The following is a 22,075-nucleotide window of genomic DNA, read 5'->3' on the forward strand; positions in this document are numbered from 1 at the left end:
TTATTGATGTGGTTTGTTAGGGTAGGAAAATATTTGGCCAAGATACAACTTTTTGAAAATCTGGAATCTAAGTGTGCAAAAAAAGTTCTTAGCAATGCATATTACTACACTGTTAATTATATATATATATATATATATATATATAAATAAATTTACAATTTATCTTCATGGAAGATGATCTTTACTTAACCCTCTGGGGTCTGAGGGTGTTTTGGCACCCTGGAGAAGTTTTGACATGCCCTGACATTTGTGCTTTTTTTAGTATCTTAAAAACATATTAATGGCTAAAGTCTGATTGCATTGTAATCAGCACAAACTGGGCTACAATAATATGCAAGCAACATTTTAAATTTTTAAGTCACTGAAATAAGGCCGTGAAACACATTCAGAACAATTGTTCACAAGACTTTTGAGAACTGGAAAGTCGAGTTTTTTTCTACAAAATGATGTGAAAATCATCCCATTCTCTCGTTTACAGAAAACAATATATTGATTTAAATTTTCTAAGACGTGTTTTGTGATCGAAAGGGAATATGCAAGGGAGTGACAACGGCCATGAATATTTAGTGATTCACACCTGAGAGACAAAAGGCCCTCCTCCAATGGCCCATCAGTGAGACTAGGACTGTCAGGTAGAAACAATGAGAGATCCAAAGAATGGAGTTTTAAACTATTTGTATTTTATTTACAACACAGTATCATCAAAATGTACATAACGAAGGTCAAAACAACATTACTGACTACACTGATCTAACCATAGAGATATAGAGATGTGAACAGACTTTGTGTCATTCCTGAAAACTGTTTTCTGAATTCTGTTCAACAAGTAAATTATACCTGATATTTAAGTGATTGCTGCTTCTTTCCATGGATTTAAGAAATAAAACTCATCATCAGTAGTCCAGGAAATTGTTTTACGATAAAATATCAGTGTAGTTGAACATCTGATGTTGGTACAGCATTCTTCATGTGGCATTCATGTAGCATTCATCTGTGGTGCAGGTATCAGATCACTAGAGAAAAATAAATAAATAAACAAACATCTGTAAGCATGTTAACATCAGGAGCGTCTGTAATATATACATCCTAAAGAGCTATCCTAAAGATTTTCGGCATAAAGGAAAAATCGATAATTTTGACCCATACAAATTGCTACAAATAAACCTGTGCTACTTAAGACTGGTTTTGTGGTCCAGGGTCAAATATTTTGAAATGTTTCCTTCAAGATAGTAGTAGACATTCCTGAAGTACATGGCGTATCACTACTTGTTTCAGCTATTTTAAAGTTTTGTTGTCATACAAATATAAGTATAGAGAGCAGTCACACATAATTCTGCACAAGGGTCACCAATTTAACATCACACCCTGAATGTTTTTCTTCCATTTCATTTCATTTCATTTTTAGTTCATTTTTCCATTTCTGAAAAGGTTGAGTGTCAATTATAATGACAGGTTTCTATTTTTTTCCTCTTTTTTTTGATGTTAGATATGCTATATTTTTGCATTGAATTAAATCAACAACAACAACAAAAAAACCTGAAAGCACAGTAAAACCAGGTTATACCTGTGTGTTATTGCAGAAAAATAACATACAATGCTTCTTTTTATGCAAAATGTTTTATTGACCCCAAACATGACTGCATATTTTCTAAAAGAAAAAAAAGCAAAAATAATAAAATTCACCTTAAAATTGACTGTAAAAGCAATTAGAAGAGCATTTAAAAATAACTGATTTCAAAAAGAAAAACACAACCAACCAAACAAAAAAACCCATCCATTTCATTGGGAACCTTAAAATGGATTAAGACTGTAACACCACATAAAAGATTTTTTTTTTTAAAAATTGGCAAAAGTCTTCTTGAGTGCTGTAGTGTAAACAATCAGTCTTGTGGCAACACTTTAAAAGTCTAAAAGGCAGCTATCCTTCAGAGTCATTTACACTCAGATGGAGTGAACGAGCACCACAGAGAGGGCTGAACCCACAGCAAGCCCCAGCGTGAGGAAGAAGGACATGACGACACCCGCAGGCTCAGCCAGCTCCCGCGGCACGACTTTGGGCCCGTAGATCATGGGCAGTGTGCCCAGGTACCCATTGGAAATCCCCAGCAGACAAACGAAGACGACTGGGAAGAGGTCATGTGCAAAGAATACATTGTGCAGGTGGTACCGGGGCTGATAGTTGCAGAAAATGAACAGAGGAACCAAGGCGGTTCTGGAGATCACCAGCACTGGCAGCACGCAGCTGGTGGGCCCCGGCACCTGCAGCCAAGCGGTGACCTGCCGGCCACAGAAGTCTGCAACGTTGTACAGTAGAAAACTAGTCAGAGGCACAAAGTATGTAGTAGCCCACGGGTTTCCAGAGTCTTTACTCATGGACTGGATTCCAGAGGAGACGGCAGGAAAAATCATGATGGAGATGAAGAAAACGTAGAAGACGCAGCTGCCCAGCACCCAGGTCTTCTTCAGGATGGGTTTGAGGGGTGGCACGGATACAGATGAGGAGTCTGAGTAGCTGTTAGACTCACTATAGGGTGCACCAGCTACTTCCATGTAGTATCTGAAAGAGAGACAGACGACCCGTTGACACCTGGTATTAGGCTTAGTGATAATCACAATCTACAATTCATACATTGACTGTGATGAATATGTTTTCCGTTCCTGAATTAAAATTTTGTTTAGGGCTTAAAGTATAAAAATGTTTGGAAGGTGCAACTGAAATAAATGGTTTCACTGATTAAACCACACCATGTTGATTTCGTCCGGGCAGAAGAAACCTGGACCCCCCCGACTGAGCCCTGGTTGAGGTGTTTTTCACTTAACTGCTGGGAATATAGTTGACTTGATTGCAAGGCTGCATCCGAAAACCTAGGCAGCTGACTTGTTGCCTCACTGCCTTAGTAGGCAATGTCTTTGCAGGCAGCATGTATGAAGGCACTTCACGAAACTGATTCCGACGTAGTGTCATGGTTTAATGATCAACAACAAAATAGAAGGAGTTTTGGTGATAACTATACGAATATTGAATTACTGATTTCTCGCTAGAAATACAATCACAAGTGCAAAAAGTTAGTCAAAAATATATATTTACACACACTTTCAGATGCCATCTTTATACTTTTAGCTCAACCATCATTGAAAGGAACGCACAGGATTGTGGGATATCATAGGCAGCAATGGATACATCTTTGCTTCCTTCAAAGATCGATCAGATGAAGGCATCTTATGAGACAGGACTGAAGCTAACTTTGAATTCGGACGTGCCTTGATGCCCAGTGGTGGATGAAGTACACAAGTTGAGAAAAAGTACTGATAGATTAATTTTGCAATTTTAAATAGGCTACTTAATTGAATTTTATATTAGCACATATTTGTTTTTATAATCCTACTGCTCAAAAAACCTGGGATTTTCCCAAAAAATACATTTTTGTTGTTGATATGGACTATGTTGACGAAAGTGATATAGTAATATTCAATGTGTAGCTTACACTGCAATGTACCGAGACAAAACAGATTTGACAATCATATATTCAACAGTAAGAAAAAAAAAGTGTTTTAAAGCTTGTTTTGCATAACGTCACAGTTATATATGACATGAGAATAAGGCCTAAAGTTAGCGAGAACATTTTAAGGAAATATTTACATAATGATTATTTCCTTTCCTTTGATAATTACTGTAGTTACCATGATCTGAACATCACATCCTTTCTTTTTCCCTCGGATGTAATCTATCTAGGTGGTTGAATAAAAATATGTGGACTTTATATCTAAAAATTATCTTAACTTAGCACCAGCAAGCAGCTAGACAGTTAGCATCAGCTAACAATATTTACTTATTTTCAGTATCTGTTGAATAAACATTATATCTGTCTACTCTAGCTGATCCAAACAATATAAACATTTATACTGTTGCAAAACAATATATAAACAGACGTCACGTAGGGCTAGCATTTTAGTAAAACTGCTAACGTTATATCAGCGAGGAATATGAACGTGCATGAGTTATTTTATTTAAGCTGTTATTAAAATTTTTCGTTTTTGATGTGTCTGAATTCAAGCATTTCAGTGCGCTTAAACAGATCACCTTTTACAGCAGATGTAATTCACAAACAACGGACAGCTTTGACCTAAATATGATTTTCAGTTATAAAAATTAATACGAAAATTCGACCTTGGTAACTTACTTTTCGCAGCATCGGTCGCGCGCACACAAGATCTCCCGGTTTTTACTTGTGAATTCATTTGACTGGAGACTCGCTCTAAACGGATCACTTGAATCAATGAGTTGTCGATTTGAGAACAGCTGCAATCGGATCATTCCAATTCGTGAATGAATCGTTTGGTGCGATTGGCGAATCAGTTTAACAGGTTCATTGAAAAGAATCAGTTTGTTCATGAATCAGACACCGCTTGTGCGTCTCAGAGCACGTGATATTTTATAAGGAGTAACGATATGTTTATGAAATGTAGTGAAGTAAAAAGTACGATATTACGCTTTGGAATGTAGTGAAGTAAAAGTGAAAGTTACTCAAAATAAAACTACTCCAGTAAAGTACAGATACTTGAAAAATGTACTTAAGTACAGTAACGAATTACAACTACTTCGTTACTGCCCACCACTGTTGATGCCTTCCTCCGAAGGCAGCATTTTTTAGTTAGCATTATTAAAAATAACGCTGTGATATTCTGAATCGAATAGAAATCAAATGATAGGTTCATAAAAGCAAGGTAACACTTTCTATTAAGCCTGTATTTATAATATATTATAAGGGTATTCTTAAGGCATTATAATGAATACATAATGCATTACAAAATACTTAATATGTTATATCATCTCATGAATAATCATAACAGCAATTATAATACATTATAATACTGACATATTTGTGGTTTTAACTTATAAGAGTATGATTATTTATAAAACGCAATGAACACCATATTAAAACTACTTCATTTATAATGACTATATCATATCTTGACATTGTTTATTTAAGATCTGCACAGTCTCTCACTACTAATCTTGTCAGTGGTTAAGTGTTGAGTGTTATTTGAGTGTTTCCTGTGAGGTTAGTGTTCATTTTGATTGGAGCTAGTTAATACTTTCAACTGAAAAAAATGCAATGTTTATATATTATGTCCCCTTAGTCTATTGACTATATGCAACTACATGTCAACTAACTCTTATTTGAGTATTAACAGACTTATGGTTAGTTATGGTTATGGTTAGGGTAGGTAGAATGTGAATATACTTGCAAAGTTACTTATAGTCATGTCTGTTGGGGAACCATCAAAATAAAGTGTTAGCATATATTTAGCAGACATACTAATAATACTCTAATGACTGTTAGTTGACATGGAGTTGCAGAGCTACTTATCACCAGCTGTCTAAAGGGTACCATCAAAATAATCAAACTGATATTATAATAAAACAGTTCAAAGCAAATGTGTTTTATTACACATTCATCTGATCTGATATCTGATCTTATGGTTGTTTAAAAATATATTTATTATTATTATTATTAAATAAAAATAAAGTAAATAAAAACACAAATAACATGGCAAGATGTCAGACTTATAATACACTATAACTATGAGAAATATAATCAAGCTTAAGTGTATGCAACATGTTTATTGTGTGTTATAAATCATCATTCTCTTAAAAGCCATAACCACAAATAAGTAAATATTATAATACATTAAAATGGTTCTTAGAAATATTCATGAGATGATACAACATATTTTAAGTTTTTTTTTTTTGTTTTGTTTTTTTATAATGCATTATGCATTCATTATAATGCCTTAAGAATACCCTTATAATGTATTATAAAATACAGGCTTCATAGAAAGTGTTACCCAAGGATTTACAAGCAATGATTTACACAACACTTAAGTGATTCTCTTACATTACTGCTTAAATCATTAATAATTATTAATACTTGATGAATAATGATTCAGTGATATTTTCTTTTGTGTGCTAGATATATTGCATCATGCAAATGCAGCACTCTAGTACCACTTACTGGTAACTCTGAGTACTGCATTTATATGAATAATTTTCAGCGAAAATTTCTTTCATCATCATCTACTGTTCTAAAATCTTTATAGCTTTCCTTCCTCTGTGGAACAAAGGAGAAATTTCACAGAATCTCCAAGAAACTTTTTTTCTGTACAATGACATCTGAATCTGAATGAGAGTTGTGTGAAACACAGCTGTCAAATATACCATATGGTTTTAGAAGATTTGTAATATAATACCAAAGTCATATGAACTATAATTATACTCCCATGTTTCTTTTATTACATTTTGGGTGCTTAAAAGAGTCTCCTTTCAATGTCCATTGCATTGGAAAAGAGATTCTGCTACACTTCTCTTTTTGTGACTGACAGATTTGATAATTAGACTGAGTTTGGTGGATGTAGGATTTGGAAAAATCCCTAACTCAAGTATATAATAATAGTATGTTGGCACATCAGCAACTGCTGAACACAACTGTGTCCCGAAACTGTGGTTTAACCCTAGGCCACAGATGAAACTCATGGATTCACTACCAGCACCACAGTTCCTCTTTCAGTTGGTCTTTCAACAAAGAACTCAGTGAATATCATGAGGTGAGGTTTTATATGGGAGATATTCATGTGAAATGAGAGAAAACTAAGCTCCTTTTGTATGTGTGGGGTCAAATGTTTAGTGTAGTTAAACATCCATATAGGTTATCAAGGACTGAGTGGTTCTAACATGCAATAGAAATCTCATAACCTGAAATGGGTTCGTGCTACATGTTAAAGGAGCACTACACCTTTTTTTGAAAATAGGCTCATTGTCCATCTCCTCTAAAGTTAAACAGTTGAGTTTCACCATTTTTGAATCCATTCAGCTGATCTCCGAGTCTGGCGGTAGCACTTTTAGCATAGCTTAGCATAGACCATTGAATCTGATTAGACCATTAGCATCTCGCTCAAAAATGACCAAAGAGTTTAGATATTTATCCTAATTAAAACGCAACTCTTCTGTAGTTACATTGTGTACAAAGACGGACGAAAAATGAAAAGTGTCAGTTTTCTAGGTTGATATGGTTAGGAACTACACTCTCATTTTGGCGTAATAATCAAGGAACTTTGCTGCCGTACCATGGGTGCAGCAGGCGCAATGGACTACTTGCACAACTACTTCCGCGTTCTACTTGTTACGGCTCTGGAGTTTCCGGTTAGCGTTCAGCGCACCTACATACAGACAGTTTCTCATGAGAACGCAAGTTATTACTACATTTTCGGGATGGCATTTAAAAAAAAAAACAATTAATCATATTCTCTATGTTAACATGAATCATCTTCAACCTGCTGAAATGTTACTATAAATATATTTCCCTTCCATATGTGCATTCTGAATAATAATATATTTCCCCACTAACCTGCCGCCTTCTCAAAAAAGTATTTTTCTTTTACTGACCATATTTCATACCTGATGAATATAGTTTTAAATGAGTTTGACTGACAACCTTACGAAAATTAACCATGGTTTTACTATAGTAAAAGTGCTTTTTTAAATGTGTTTTTTCCATTTTTACCATTTGTATACAACACTTCTACTACAAATAGCCTACCATCGTTAAACTATGGACAGTGTAGTAAAACCCAAGTTAATTTGTTGTTATATGGTTCAACTTCAATTGCATTTTTTGTTTTTATTGGTAGTAAAACCATGGCTAATTTGTTTGTGTGCCTTGGTGCTGTTTTTCCGAGCCCATTCTGCTTAATTCCATTGTTTAAAATGGCTGAATGAGTGTGCGGTATCTGCCTTATTTAATGAAGTTAAACATTTAAATAATTTTTAACAGTAACACACTGACAGTGCTACTGTTGAATACTCATATTTTGGCATTAGACTACATACAGTGACAACCTTATGAAAATTAACCATGGATGACAGAATATGACACAGAATACTGACTAACATATTTAATTGATCTTATTTATCAGATCTCACAAAGTGCAACGTCGCGATTGGGCCACTATAGAGCACTGACACCCTGTGGTGAACAATGAGGTATGATTACCAGCCACTGCTTTCTCAGATCGGTTTAAGTTGGTCTAAAACTTCACGTTCCGTTGAGTTTGGAAAATTCTGTACAAAGTAATCATCAGAATATGTCTTCTCCTGTCTCTGAAAATTTCAGAATTTGAAATCATCCCACGAACTGTCATTTTATTAGGCTTTTAAGTCAACTAGATTATTACAGTGCATTGAAAATGTACATAACTGGAAATAACTGAGCCGTACGATTTTAAAACAGAAGTGCGTCACGAGGCTCAGTGCAAGTAGTCCATTATATTACGCAACTGTCAGCTCTGCATCTACACAAACTTAGTGCCGGTGTTCTGACAATTTGTGCTACCCTGTCAGATTTTGCTACCTCCCATTAAAACAGATGGTAGCATAATTCGACAGCGAAAAATGCTACCTATCAGATTTTGCTTCCAGCATGATATTAATATTGTGTGAGGCTTTATTAACGTGTACACCTACCCCAACCCTAAACATAACATTACAGTATGAAAAACACAGTGTTGGTAGCACAATCTGACAGGTAGCATTATTTGTTAAAACACCGGTCACTTTCAGGCGCTGTGTAATATCATTGCGCCTGCTGCACCCATGGTACGGCAACAAAGTTCCTTGATTATTACGCTGGAATGAGAGTATATTTCCTAGCCATATCAGCCTAGAAATCGCAACTTTTTATTTTCTGTCAGTCTTAGTACACAATGTAACTACAGAAGAGTCAAGTTTTAAATAGGAAAAATATCGTCATTATTGTCATTTTTGAGCGAGATGCTAACGGTCTAATCTGATTCAGTGATCTAAGCTATGCTAAAAGTGCTACCGCCAGACCTGGAGATCGGCTGAATGGATTTGAAAACGGTAAACTCAACTGTTTAACTCTAGGGGAGTTGGACAATGAGCCTATTTTCAAAAAAAGTGGAGTGTTCCTTTAAGGAAACTCACTCACCTCGAGTAAGGCAGTCTGGGCAGCAGCAGGTACATCATGATACAGACAAGAGTGAAGATGTCCGCAGTGATGAAATACACCAGCGCACTGTTGGTCACATCACTCGAGGCAGCCAGATCTACTATTGATGCAAATGCACTCAAAGTGCCGCCCATAGCCTGACCTGAAGACAGAAGACACAAGACACAAGCTTAGTCTTGTGGATTCATTGTTCATTGTGCTACTGGTATGTGGAATTATGTATGTTTAGAGATGAATAGCACCGATTTCCATTCAGTCAACATAGGAGGATGAACATTTAGTGGAGAAATGAGTGGAACCTGATATGACTGCTTGGGATATCCTCATTGGAAAGTGGCCACTGATACCGAACACACTGCCAGAGAAGATGTTGGACGCCCCGCTGACCAGAGCCACACTGGCCAGTGTACCCCCAAAAAACTGCATCCTACACCCAGACATGTCCACTTTCACCAGCACTGTGGTCACCACAAACACAACCAAGATCACCAGGAGGGAGAACATTATCCGCACCTGAGAGGAGAACCTGAAAGAAATAATGGGGTCAGTGTTAAGAAATGCTTGGGATTGTCACTAAAGAAAATGTAACATTAGTATGTTTTTCAGTCTTGCAAAATTAAACATTTCAAAGAGAAGTTCACTTCCAGAACAAAAATTAGCAGATAATTTACTCACCCCCTTGTCATCCAAGATGTTCATGACTTTCTTTCTTCAGTCGTAAAGAAATTATGTTTTTTAAGGAAAACATTTCAGGATTTCTCTCCATATAGTGGACTTCAATGGTGGCCGTGTGTTTGAACTTCTTAAATGCAGTTCAAATGCAGCTTCTAAATGATCTCAAGAAGGGTCTTATCAAGCGAAAGGATTGGTTATTTTCTAAAATAAATTACAATTGATATACTTTTATCCTCAAATGCTCGTCTTGTCTAGCTTCGTGTAAACTCTCTTTTCCGGTTTATGAAAGTTAGGGTATGTCAAAAAACTCCCATCTCATTTTCTTCTTCAACTTCAAAATCGTCCTATATCACTATTTTACCATTTTTGTAAAGAGTGTTTGATTATCTTTGCACGTTCAGTTTGTGAACACTGGGTCGGTACTTCTGCTGCGATGCAGGATGATTTTGAAGTTTCGCTAGATAAGACCCTTCTTCTTCAGCTGGGATCATTTAGTGTCCTTTGAAGCTGCATTTAAACTGCATTTTGGATTTCAAACTAACAGGCACCGTTCCACTACATGGAGAGCAATCCTGAAACATTTTCCTCAACAAACAATTTCTTTACGATTGAAGAAAGAAAGACATGAACATCTTGGACGACAAGGGGGTGAGTAAATTATCTATACATTTTTATTCTGGAAGTGAACTTCTCCTGTAAGTGATCTGAAACAATTTAAGCACAAGAATATACAAATGAGAATGAGAACTTGATTTGGTCAACCTGTGGTTCCCCATCTGGGGGTGTCAGAGTTTGCAAGGAGAGTATGGAAAATTACAATCCATAAAATCCATAAAATATGGATGCAAAAAGTTTCTGAGAATGCTTCTAATGATCAGCCACAGGTTTTCTTAAATGCAATGAGTGGGGCTTTAAGGACAAAACTTTTTTTTAAATGTAGTTGATGTGTTTAATTGTTTAATTTAATACCAGGCTTTTTTTTAACCCTTGGTTCAGGCTAGCGATATACAGATATATTGGCCAGCCACTTAATCGTATAATTCATTATTTACGTTACATTTACATTACGCTATATATTTTTGCATCATATACCTTCAGCTCTGCTCTAGATATAATCAGTTTTACCAACAGAAATGTAGTCCTTATTTACAGGGTTACATCAATGCAGAGGGTCAACATTAAACTATTTTATAGAGTTTATATGAGCCATTCGTTCATCCCAATTCAGGTAGACTTCAGACTTCACTGTGCTGATCTTATTTTCAGTTTGTCTTAAATCTTTAAAATTGGAGCCCAATGTTCACAACAAAACCACAAAAAAGGGAACTCTAGAGACAAACATGGAATGTTGGAAAATGGACACAGTGAGTCTTTATTCTCTAAGAGCACAGGAATTGGCAACAGTTACAAAGGTGCCACAGTACACTTGAACAGGACGTTTTGTGTGTGCGACCTGATTCAATTTAGGCTGAGCCAGAGATGCTTTGTTGGTGCTGTAGAAGGAGTTGCACACTCTTGTGCCTGTTAAAAAACATGTTTTGGCTTTTATAGGAAGACAAACTAATACTACCTTTCAACCAGTGTAGAATCTCAAAAAATTCCTCCTGCACTCCTAAAAATAAAGATTTGTTGTTGGCATCAGTGGTTCCATGAAGAATCTTTAACATCATGGAACCTTCCATTGCAAGGTCTTCAGATTATTGAAATATCCTGTTTACTGAAAGGTTCTTTGGGGAACCCAAAATGCTTTTTTCTATGGTATCGCAGTGAAAACCACCTTTGGGAACCTTTATTTTTAGTTTGTTTAGTTTAACTTTATTGTCCATTCTGCTTGTCACAGAGCGGAAATTTGTCTTTTTAAGAGTGTGGATTTCAAAGCATTTGAAACCATGAATCCCACACTGTTAGTGGATAAGACAGAAGGTGAAGTGTGCAGATGTTTGTTTTACCTGTTGACCAAGAGGTAGTTGAGGATGAGACACAGCACTGAGGGAATAGTGGAAGCAATGGCGATGTAACTCTCAAAGTAGTCCTGCACACCAGACCAAAAAAATAAATAAATAAAAACATAAATAAGTCAATCATAATCAATAAATGTGTCACAATCAGTGATGTAAGTGACAATGCCAGTCATTATTGCTAAAAAAAACTCTTATTGCATAAATAAATGGGCATGAAATATTGGATGGAGTCATATTATCATGTGAGAATAATGAATGCAGACTGATACAAGATAAACAGCCACACAGGGCAATGTTTTCCTGGGCTAACTGTCAATTATACAGTTAGTTTACGGTCAGAACACACACACATCTGATCACAGAATACCACAATTGAACATGTAGAAGTATTCCAATTCACTGTTTTCAAACTGTTGCTCAGGCCAATTTTTTGCTTGCTATTTGACATCAATTGACAATATTTGATGTGTCAGCTTTGACAGTATAATACACTGTTTGACATAATACACTGTTACGAAATATTTTTGGGGAAATCCTGTATACAATAAATGTCATTGTATGTTATTGTATCTAAGTTTCATTTGCTATCTTTAATTGTATTTTATCATTAACATTGTACCATTACCATGCTGGCCACTGAAAAACTCGCTCTTTAGACAGAAAAATACAGTAAGGAAAATCAGTGCTTTGTTGTTAAAAAGCCATTAACGGTGCTTGATGTCACTTATGTTTTTTAAAATTGTTCTTTTTTGTTCCTTCATCATTTACAAAACATTTTGCCATTGATATTCCTCAAATTAGCACAGTAGAAACATAGTCAAACAGGTTTGCAATGATAGGAGGGTGAGTAAATGATGACAGGATATTAATATTTGGGTAAACTATCCCAGAGAATCTTAAGAAGGGGTTAGTCCATTCAAAAACGTCATCATTTACTCACCGTCAAGTTGCATTGCAGAGCTAGGGCAAGACAAGCATTTGTGGTTAAAAAGTATAAACATTTTTTTTTTTTTTAGAAAATGACAGATCTTTTTGCTAGATAAGACCCTTATTCCTCGTCTTGGATTGTGTAGAGCCCTTTGAAACTGCACTGAAACTACAATTTGGACCTTCAACCCATTGGACACCATTGAAGTTCACTATATGGAGGAAAATCCGGAAAAAGTTTTCCTCAAAAACCTTAATTTCTTTTTGACTAAAGAAAGAAAGACATGGACAATGTGGATGAAATGGGGCTGAGTAAATTATCAGGATATTTTTTATCCTGGAAGTGAACTAATCTTTTAAAAGTAAAGCAATACATTTTTCAGTCATGTTTAGTGATGGATCTTCTTGGGAAATATGCCACATGCTCAAAATAACAATGGTGATCAGAGCTCATATGCTCTTGGCGATCTATGAAAGAGTCTCATAAAATTATACACTTTCACTTTCACCACTTTCTGCCCTGTCTGATAAAACCAGAGTTTGGGCAGAAGTGAGAGTAACAAAATGGATTATAAAATCAATAGACATGAACTCATAACTTGCATGAGTCAAAGGAGAAGTTCACTTCCAAAACAAAGATTCACATATAATGTACTCACCCCGATGTCATCCAAGATGTTCATGTCTTTCTTATTAAATTAAGAAGGATTTTTATTGTAATGTTTAAAAAACTATTGTAATGTTTAAAAAACATGAAAAAAAAAAAAAAAAAAAAAAAAAACATGTCAAATTTAAGTGAGTTAAAAAAAAAAACTGGGGAAAATAAATGCAGAACATGTTCACATAAGGACTATTAACATGACTACATGCATGAAACCATTTAGAAAAATTTGGGCACAAATGGGTTAAAAGTTAATGATGCCAATAACAGAACCCATTTAATGAAACCTGGTGGTTTTTCTTCCTTTTTAAAATAATGTGGCCACCCTGTCTTTGCCACCCTGGCAACTAAGATGGAAATACAAACAAAAAAGCCAACACACTTCAGTATCCCAGGACACACCTCAGCCTTCTGATTCAATTTATTTAGAAACAAACATGAAAGTGCAGCCAGTGGGCATAATCAGATCAATTCAAAGGTCAAGAAAGGAAAAACATCAGTAGATTAACACTATCCACCTTATTTTTCAATGCAGAAGTAAGCTGTTTTCTGGTAATGTGTTAGATGTCTGGTTCATAATCCGCCATAGGGAAATAACAAGAAGAATATCGAAGTACAGTAAACAGTAAAACAGTTTGCACTACAAACCAGTGTGTTCATAATTAAGATAATACATTAAAATAATATGGTAAGACAAACCAGTTTGCAATATCAAGCAGCAAAACAAGCTTTTTGTGCAGCTAAAAATAGCTGGAAGTGGATGAGACCAGAAGCCAGACAAAAAAAAAAAAAAAAAAAATAACAGGTACAAATGGCTGCACCCATTCTTATGGGAAAAATAAGGTGGATAAACCACACACTAATGCCACCATCAAAAGAGGACAGATTCTACCTAACATTACTAGCTTTTAGCTTCAGTGACCCTATAACAAATGTGGAGCAAATGTGAGTCTGTGCTTCTGCACATGGACGAAACGTCAGTTCTGTCAAATATCACAAGACCTTAAGATTGCTTGGGTGAGCAGAAAGTGCACAAACATGTTGTAATTGCTTTAAATAACTGTTCAGCGTGGTAACAAGTAGGTGACACTCGTGCCTGAGACATGTTGTGTCACCTGACACGCTTTAGCAACAGTTAGCACATGGCTGAGCAATATATATGCTATGTGTGACTGACTATTCTTCAAAGTTGCACTGTAATTTTGTGGACATTTTTACAGGGAAAAAAAAAACAAAAAAAAACTGTAAACACACTACAATAAAATCGTGTCAATTGGCTTACTGTAAGTTACCTTATCATATTCAATGGTTTAATACTATATTTTATTAAACTCTATTGTAAACCATCAGATGTACAGTGTTGGAAAGTAAAAAGTATGTATTAACATATAATTTAAGGCAAAAAACAGGAAAAGAACATCTCTGTGTGGCATATCACATATGATTGTAGATCAGGTACAGTTGGTACAGGGGTACATTTGAAACACCTTAAATAACTTGCGTGCGCAACTAGTCTGATCTGTGATATTTGCTTCGCACATGCATATTAGCGTCCTCTTCGATCGTGGGAAATTTGAAGTACACGCGCTTCTCCAGTCCGAAGATACGAAGATTCACCATGTCCCTTCCACATTGAATAGCTTCTCATTCTTACATGACTGTTAAAGGAGAAGTCCACTTCCAAAACAAAGATTCACATATATTGTACTCACCTCCTTGTCATCCAAGATGTTCATGTCTTTCTTTCTTCAGTCGTAAAGAAATTACGTTTTTTGAGGAAAACATTTCAGCATTTTTCTCCATATAATGGACTGGTGTGGTCCCCCTTGATTTTGAACTTCCAAAAGGCAGTTTAAATGTGGCTTCAAACGATCCCAAATGTGGTTGTAAATGATCCCAGCCAAGGAAGAAGGATCTTTTCTAGTGAAACAATCGGTTATTTTCATAAAAAAAAAATACAATTTAAATACTTTTTATTCTCAAACACTTGTCTTGCCTTTCCCTCCCTGAATTCTTTGTATTCTGACTCAAGACAGTTAGGGTATGTCGAAAAAATTTATTTTCTCCCTCAACTTCAAAAATCATTTCGAAATCATCCTACATTGCTGCAGAAGTTCTGACACAGTCTTTGCAAAGTGAACATGCAAAGAAGATCAAACACCCTTAACAAAAAAGTTAAAACAGCGATATAGGATGATTTTCAAGTTGAGGGAGAACATGAGATGGGAGTTTTTCAACATACCCTAACTGTCATGAACCGGAAAAAAACAGTCCAAGTAGAGCAAGACAAGACGAGCGTTTGGCATTAAAAAGTATATAAATTGTATTATTTTTATTTAATAACCGATCATTACGCTAGATAAGACCCTTCTTTCTCGGCAGGGATCGTTTACAACTGCATTTGAGATCGTCTGAAGCCGCATTTAAACTGCACTTTGGAAGTTCAAAATCGGGGCACCACATCAGTCCATTGTATGGAGAAAAATCCTGAAATGCTTTCCTCAAAAAACACAATTTGTTTACGACAGAATAAAGAAAGACATGAACATTGTGGATGACAAGAGGGTGAGTACATTATCTGTAAATTGTTGTTCTGGAAGCGGACATCTCCTTTAAAAGGAGATGTCCTTTAAAAAAAATGTAAGTTAACTTACATTTTCATAAACCTTAATCTGTGCTCTAAAAACTGATATTATTACATGAATGTGTCATGCAAGGTCACCATAAAATCTAGAGAAATGTTTGAGGTGGTCAGCGGGGTACAGCTGAGACACAATGTATCATTTATTTATTATATTTATTGTTATTATGTTTATTAGGTTATTGTTTGCATTTGATCTGTTTTATTATTGCTGTTTGCAACTGTTTAAAGGGGTCATCGGATGCTAAGTTCACTTTTACATGTTGTTTGAACATTAATGTGTGTTGGCAGTGTATGTACAAATCTACCCTATAATGAAAAAAATCCATGCAATGGTTTTTAATTAATCTGTAAAAATAATATCCCCTTTTTCAAATCAAGCCGTTCTCAGAGGCCGCTCCCACGTTAGTTGATTGACATGAGCGTTTTCCCTCAAATCAGCTGTAACAGTCCATCCTCTTTGTTTCGACGCCAGAGCAGGGATGTAAGTTAGTCAAGAATATCTCAGATTGAGTGACTGAGGTGTTGGACGTAATAATGAACATAGTGGTCGTCATTTACTCCCGACATCTGAGCCACCGAAGATGCTGTAGATTACTTTTGTTTGTGAAGGGAATGCACCTCCCGATCTACATATATCCGTCTTTGTTCACGCGAATCATTCGTGATCCAGCTTCACTTACAGCAGAAGTGAGTATAAGCATTTTTTTATGAATCTTTGCAATCGCCTTTCCTAATAATGTGCTAGTAAGCAAGTTTAGCTGCTAAATGGGCTAAATGCGGCTAAAGTAAACAATCTCTCAGAGCAGCTCATCACTCCACAGAGAGAAGAGAGGGGCGGGGTGAGCTGAGCTCATTTGCATTTAAAGCAGCCTCGACCAGAATGAGATGATTTTTGCTGAGCTCATTTTGACAAGGTAAAAAGGGTGTTGTTTTACAAAACCATTGAGAATGTTTAACCAAAATATATTATAGACTTTTCATTAAGACCCTAAAGAATCATATCAACTTGTGGAAAATGGGCATCCAATGACCCCTTTAATGTTTTTTCTCTGATGCTCAGGTGCTGGCATTCATGATGCTGTCAAAATAAAAGTCCAGTTTCTGCTTTGACGATACATCGGTCAACCACTAGTTAATAATAAATACAAGTTTTCAGACTTACGCCCAGGTCGTTGTGAGGTTCCTCTTGACCAGTAGGGCTAGAGTTGTTACTGAGTTTGTAGAGCCAGTACTGTTTGGCCGTGATGAAGACATTCCAGGGCAGCAGAGAGCCGATGCCCATCAGGAAGAAGATGATATACACTAGATTGAAAGAGTCCTCCGGGCAGTGACGGGCCGCCAGGGGCCCTGCTGGCTGCTTTTGGGAAAGCAATGGTGAAGTGTCGTCCCCAGCTGCCTCACCCTCTGAATGCTCTTCGTCACACATGGTGGTGGGAATGTAAGAGGAGTTCACACTGGCCTGTAGAGACTGCTGACCATCCATTCTCAAAGAGACGGGATGGAGAGAGGGAAATGGACGAATCCAAGGGATTGTATATGTAAGGGTGACCAGGAAAAACTAATGCTAGAGGAGAGAGAAATAGAAGAGAGGGATATCATTAAAAACATATAAAACTACATTTTTACATTTTCAGGGAAAAACTGAGGGATGCCTGCATGTGCAAAGCTTGCTGGTACAGTTTTTTTTGTTTTGTGATGGTTCATGAATTTGAAGATCAAAGTAAATTGTACTTAATTTGTCTTCTGGAAAACATGCAAGTATTTTCTGTTGCTTCTGAAGGGCAGTATTAAGCGGAAAAAATATATATTTCAACTAAATAAGAAAAAGTCCCGCGGCTCTTAATGCATCATGTTTCCTTCTGGAGTATTAGTGAATGTTTGAACCTTTTTAAATAGTTGTGTTTGAGTTGAGTTGTGTTTGAATAGGGATGCAACAATACAGTTAGTCCATAGTTCAATACGCACCTCCGTTTTTAACCACGGCTTTCAGTTTGGTTCTGATAGCTTGCCACATCAGTGTGTTTTTTTTGCAACAAATTAACAACAAAATACTATACCTCTATACACTGGAAAAGTGTGGATTATTATATGTCTGCTTAATATTTCTTTTGAGAGAGGTATTCTTTTTTTTATTTTTACGCAAAATAGGATGTTTTATTCATACTGGATGCCAGAGGGTGCCCCTCGTGCAGAAAATCCACACATGCCTTAAAGAAGTAACACTGATGACGTTCCAGCCAGGAAATCTCTAATATGGATAAAGGCATCACTAATGCTGTAAGTGAATAAAAACTGACATTGTGAATTAAAAACAAGTTATAATGTTTTTAATAACTTTTGTTTTTATAACTCTTTTGTTGGACAACGGGTTTAGAAAGTCTTATTATTGCATGTCATTAGAAGGGAAGATGTTCTGCGTGTGTAGGACCCTATGAAATCCATTCCATTTTATTTTTTTTTTCCAAATTCCATTTTTTCCGTTTTAATTTTTCTCAACTCCTTTTAAATTTTATTAATCAAAGAGCATGTCTAATTAATTAAAATCATGAAATGTATACAGTTTCACATCAATTTCATAAAGGTTTAACAAAAATGACATGTTTAGGGCCCTATGAAATGTTTTATTTTTTCTCACCATATTTTATTGTTATCAAATTCTGTTTTAGCATGTCTAATTATTTAAATGCATACTTAATTTATTCAAATTTATTCTTAAAATAGCCTTACGAAAGGTTTTTTTTTATACCCTCAGAAATTCTGTGTTGTGTATTTAAAATGTTCTGGTTATCAAATAAAGGCATAAAAATTAATTTCATTTATCTTTTAATTATTGAAAATTTGAGAAAAGCAAACTTTTACTTAAAGTTTAAATGGTATTTTTGCAGCGTAATATTTACAGGTACCAGTCCATATTGCGGTTTGATTTAAGTGTAATGACCTACTTTTGATTAATTCATTCAAACTTTGACAAATTCCGTGACAATCCGTGTTATTCAGTAAATTCCGTTTGGATTCCGTCCGCATTTTCCGGATCGTGGAAATCATAGAGCCCTACGTGTGTTGCTTTTTCAAATATAAGTGGGGAGCGATTCCTCGTCGCTGAAAAATCACTGGTACACACACAGCAAATTCTGAGAAAAATAAAAAAAGGAAATTATTTAAATGCAAAACCGAAAAAAAAAAAAAAAACGCAATTCACAAGGGTGTATTGAACCGTGGGTGTCTTACCAAACTGTTCAATATTATATTGAGAATTGTGACATCCCTAGTTTAAATCCACCCTCAAGTGTCTATAGCTATGTTTCCATCATAAGTTGTGATTTTAACTTAAACTAAAAATTGGAATATCGCAAAACCCATTTGTGCATGAAGCACTGTTTCGATCCCATGTATTAAAGAGAACAAAATCATCACTTTCTGGGAAACTGGCACAAATTATCAATAATAAATATTTAAGTTGCTGCAACTGGGGAAGCTATAATAAAACTAAACAAAAAGTAAATAAATAACATTAAAAAAATTATAATACATTTTAAATAAATTTAATAAATTAAATACATTTAATGCATTTTATCTTGCTTTCAAAGTCAGATACCTAATAACTGGTAACCCAACTGTTTGAGAATTATGCCAAATCATTTTGATGACAAACTTTGCCTCAGGCATTTCAGAATGATTAAACCAACATCTGAGTTTGTGTTCAGTGAGATTAGTCAGCCGGTTTGTCCACTTATATAAATTATCTGTTAAATGTATTATACATGTCCAACACCACTAATAATGAGGAAGGAACTTATAATAACAATAAAAATATAATAACTTCAACAAAACACAGAAACTATAAAACAGTACTTAAACTTACTAGAACGTCAAGCCCTCTGCTGCTGGGAGATTACCGTCTGTCTGCTTTTAAAGTCTGTCTGCCATCCTGGAGACACTGTCTGTTCAGATCACAATGAAGAAAGAAGTAAACATTCACAGCGCTGCAACAGACAGACAGAGAGCACACATGAAAACACACCTCCACCGCATTACTCGCAGTATGCTGAATTTCACACCGAAAAAAGCATGTGACAGTCTGTCTCTATTCCAATCCTGACTGATGCATTATTCAAGGAATTCTGAAATAACTGCTGATGCCTTACATGCATCGCTCACACTAATTACAACACACTCACATGCTCCTGTACCCTAAATAGTCACATGACACCAGACTGACATCTACCTAGGAGACTGCATACAAGAAGAACATACAAACATACACATCTCTACAGCTGATAATATTATATTCTTATCAATGGAATCAGTAGAAAGTGCACTTTTTCTAAATGTTTTTTATTTGTTTGTTTGGAAATTTGAAATAAATATTGGGTAAAATAAGTGTTCATTTAAAGGACATTTACTAATAGTTGCTGTGGTAAATATATTCACTACAGTACAAAGGGTTTTACGCAGCGTTATTAAAAAGACAAGTCAATTTGTCATTACAAAACAGTACTGTTATGGTACCATGGTACACTGATGGTGTCCGATGGTAATATCATGGTACTCTGATACTGTTACCAGTGTTGGGGTAACACATTACAAGTAACGCGAGTTACGTAATCAGATTACTTTATTCAAATAACTAGCCAAGTACTTTTTAATTTACAAGAAAATATCTGAGTTACTTTTTCAAATAAGTTACACCAGTTACTCTGTTTTCCTATTTATTGACTGACAAGTCTCCCATCCCCACGCTGAGAGAAATTGGGAGTAAGTGCAGAGGTGTTGTGTACTGTGTGAACGTTGTTATTTTAGTTGTAAACTAAATGTAAACATGCATTTACTCATCTCATGTGCACAAAAACAGATATTCAGTATTTCTCAAAATGAATAAAAACAGTGAAATGCAATCTTGGAATATGATGCAAATCTGCAATAATTAAATGTTAAGTAACACAAGTATCCTGTATGCGTTTAATCCCATTTAATTAACCAGTGTCTTTGCTCCTGACCTTTGTTGATTCAATTCAACCATATTAATAAGAAAAAATTGCTTTACATAAACAAACATTTGTGCTTAATTTTCTTCTCCTGTGTTCTACTGCAGACGTGAATTTACTTTTCCTTCAACCTGAGGCTTATTAATTTCACTTTTTGGCATGAAAGAGCTTTTACATTTGCCAAAAACATAACATTTTATACTAAAAACAAACAAGTAATGCAAACGTAACGCAAGGCATTACTTTTCATAAAAAGTAACTACCGCAATCAGTTACTTTTTTAGGGAGAAGCAATACTGTAATGGATTACTTTTAAACGTAAATTTCCCCAACACTTACTATTGTTATGGTACTAAAAGATTACCATACACATGTAGTTTAGCTTCGTTGCCTGAGCGAAACAAACGAGATATTAAAGTGCATTTGTATTTTTTGCTTCTCTTTTCTATTGGAGTTGCCAAAAGCCCAAAAATTGTGTCTAGCTAGGCAGCTCTCTGGTTTTTGAAACAAAGCCCATGTCATCTGAAACAGTAACGGGAAGTGTTTCTCAATATGTGTGAGTAAAGACAGAGTAACTAAGTAACATTTCACACAGAAAATCAGTATAGCCGAGTAAAGAAACTGGATTCGGATTAATGATGTTCAAAGTTTAGCTAAAGTGGTTGTACAGTAATATACACAGCCGGTAATTGCAGACAAAACAGCTGTTTTAAGTCTGTAGTGACAGTATTACACTCTCAACGGAAAAGTTTCGCGTTTATCCGGATCAGGTGACTGTAAATAACATTCCATTTATTTATAAATTAATTCAAACCATGTTAACCATCCATTACAATTCACAATTTAACCATGGTATTTGTAGTAAAACTGTGACTTTAAAACTGCGAACTGTAGCAACGCTTATGAATTTAGAAACTCACCAAGTGCTTGACTTTAGCTGAATTCATCTTTCTCGTACCTACTCAACACTGACAGAAAATAACAACACAATCTCAGTAGACATGGTGACTTGTGTATACATCAGAGTACACAACACAATATCCAGTATACTAGATATTTGCGGAACATGAATAACACGACTTCAAATTAAAAGACTCATGGCAAGTTAAAAGTCATGTAACTGAAACAGGGGGAAATACAACTCAAAACGAACATGGTTATGTAGAAATTGTAATCAATAAAGGATTTTATACAGG

The 22,075-nt window shown here is 35.5% G+C and overlaps 1 protein-coding gene across 2 annotated transcripts; it reads right to left on the reverse strand.

Annotated features, from left to right (window-relative positions):
• Positions 1-700: 700 nt before the first annotated feature.
• Positions 701-21,939, reverse strand: slc29a3 (solute carrier family 29 member 3). Of its 2 annotated transcripts, none has more exons than XM_051126648.1 (7): positions 21,800-21,939; positions 19,757-19,835; positions 17,057-17,458; positions 11,651-11,733; positions 9,326-9,552; positions 9,006-9,168; positions 701-2,557 (listed from the first exon to the last, which is right to left on the reverse strand). In XM_051126648.1, the coding sequence occupies exons 3-7, from the start codon at positions 17,375-17,377 to the stop codon at positions 1,942-1,944; spliced, it is 1,410 nt and encodes a 469-aa protein (XP_050982605.1). In that variant the 5' UTR covers positions 17,378-17,458; positions 19,757-19,835; positions 21,800-21,939; the 3' UTR covers positions 701-1,941. The 2 variants fall into 2 exon arrangements, with proteins under 2 accessions (XP_050982605.1, XP_050982604.1); XM_051126647.1 differs by having other exon boundaries at positions 19,757-19,877.
• Between the last annotated feature and the right edge of the window lie 136 nt (positions 21,940-22,075).

Source organism: Labeo rohita, chromosome 13 (assembly GCF_022985175.1).
Source record: "Labeo rohita strain BAU-BD-2019 chromosome 13, IGBB_LRoh.1.0, whole genome shotgun sequence".
NCBI classification, from domain to species: Eukaryota; Metazoa; Chordata; class Actinopteri; order Cypriniformes; family Cyprinidae; genus Labeo; species Labeo rohita.

Bases quoted from the DNA above. Each gene is read 5' to 3' on its own strand.
- slc29a3 (XM_051126648.1), bottom strand. From the start codon at position 17,377: ATGGATGGTCAGCAGTCTCTACAGGCCAGTGTGAACTCCTCTTACATT. The intron at 11,734-17,056 runs GTAAGTCTGAAA...TCTGGTGTGCAG, and splicing joins AACCTCACAACGACCTGGGC to GACTACTTTGAGAGTTACAT. The intron at 2,558-9,005 runs GTGAGTGAGTTT...TCTCTCTTTCAG, and splicing joins CCCAGACTGCCTTACTCGAG to ATACTACATGGAAGTAGCTG.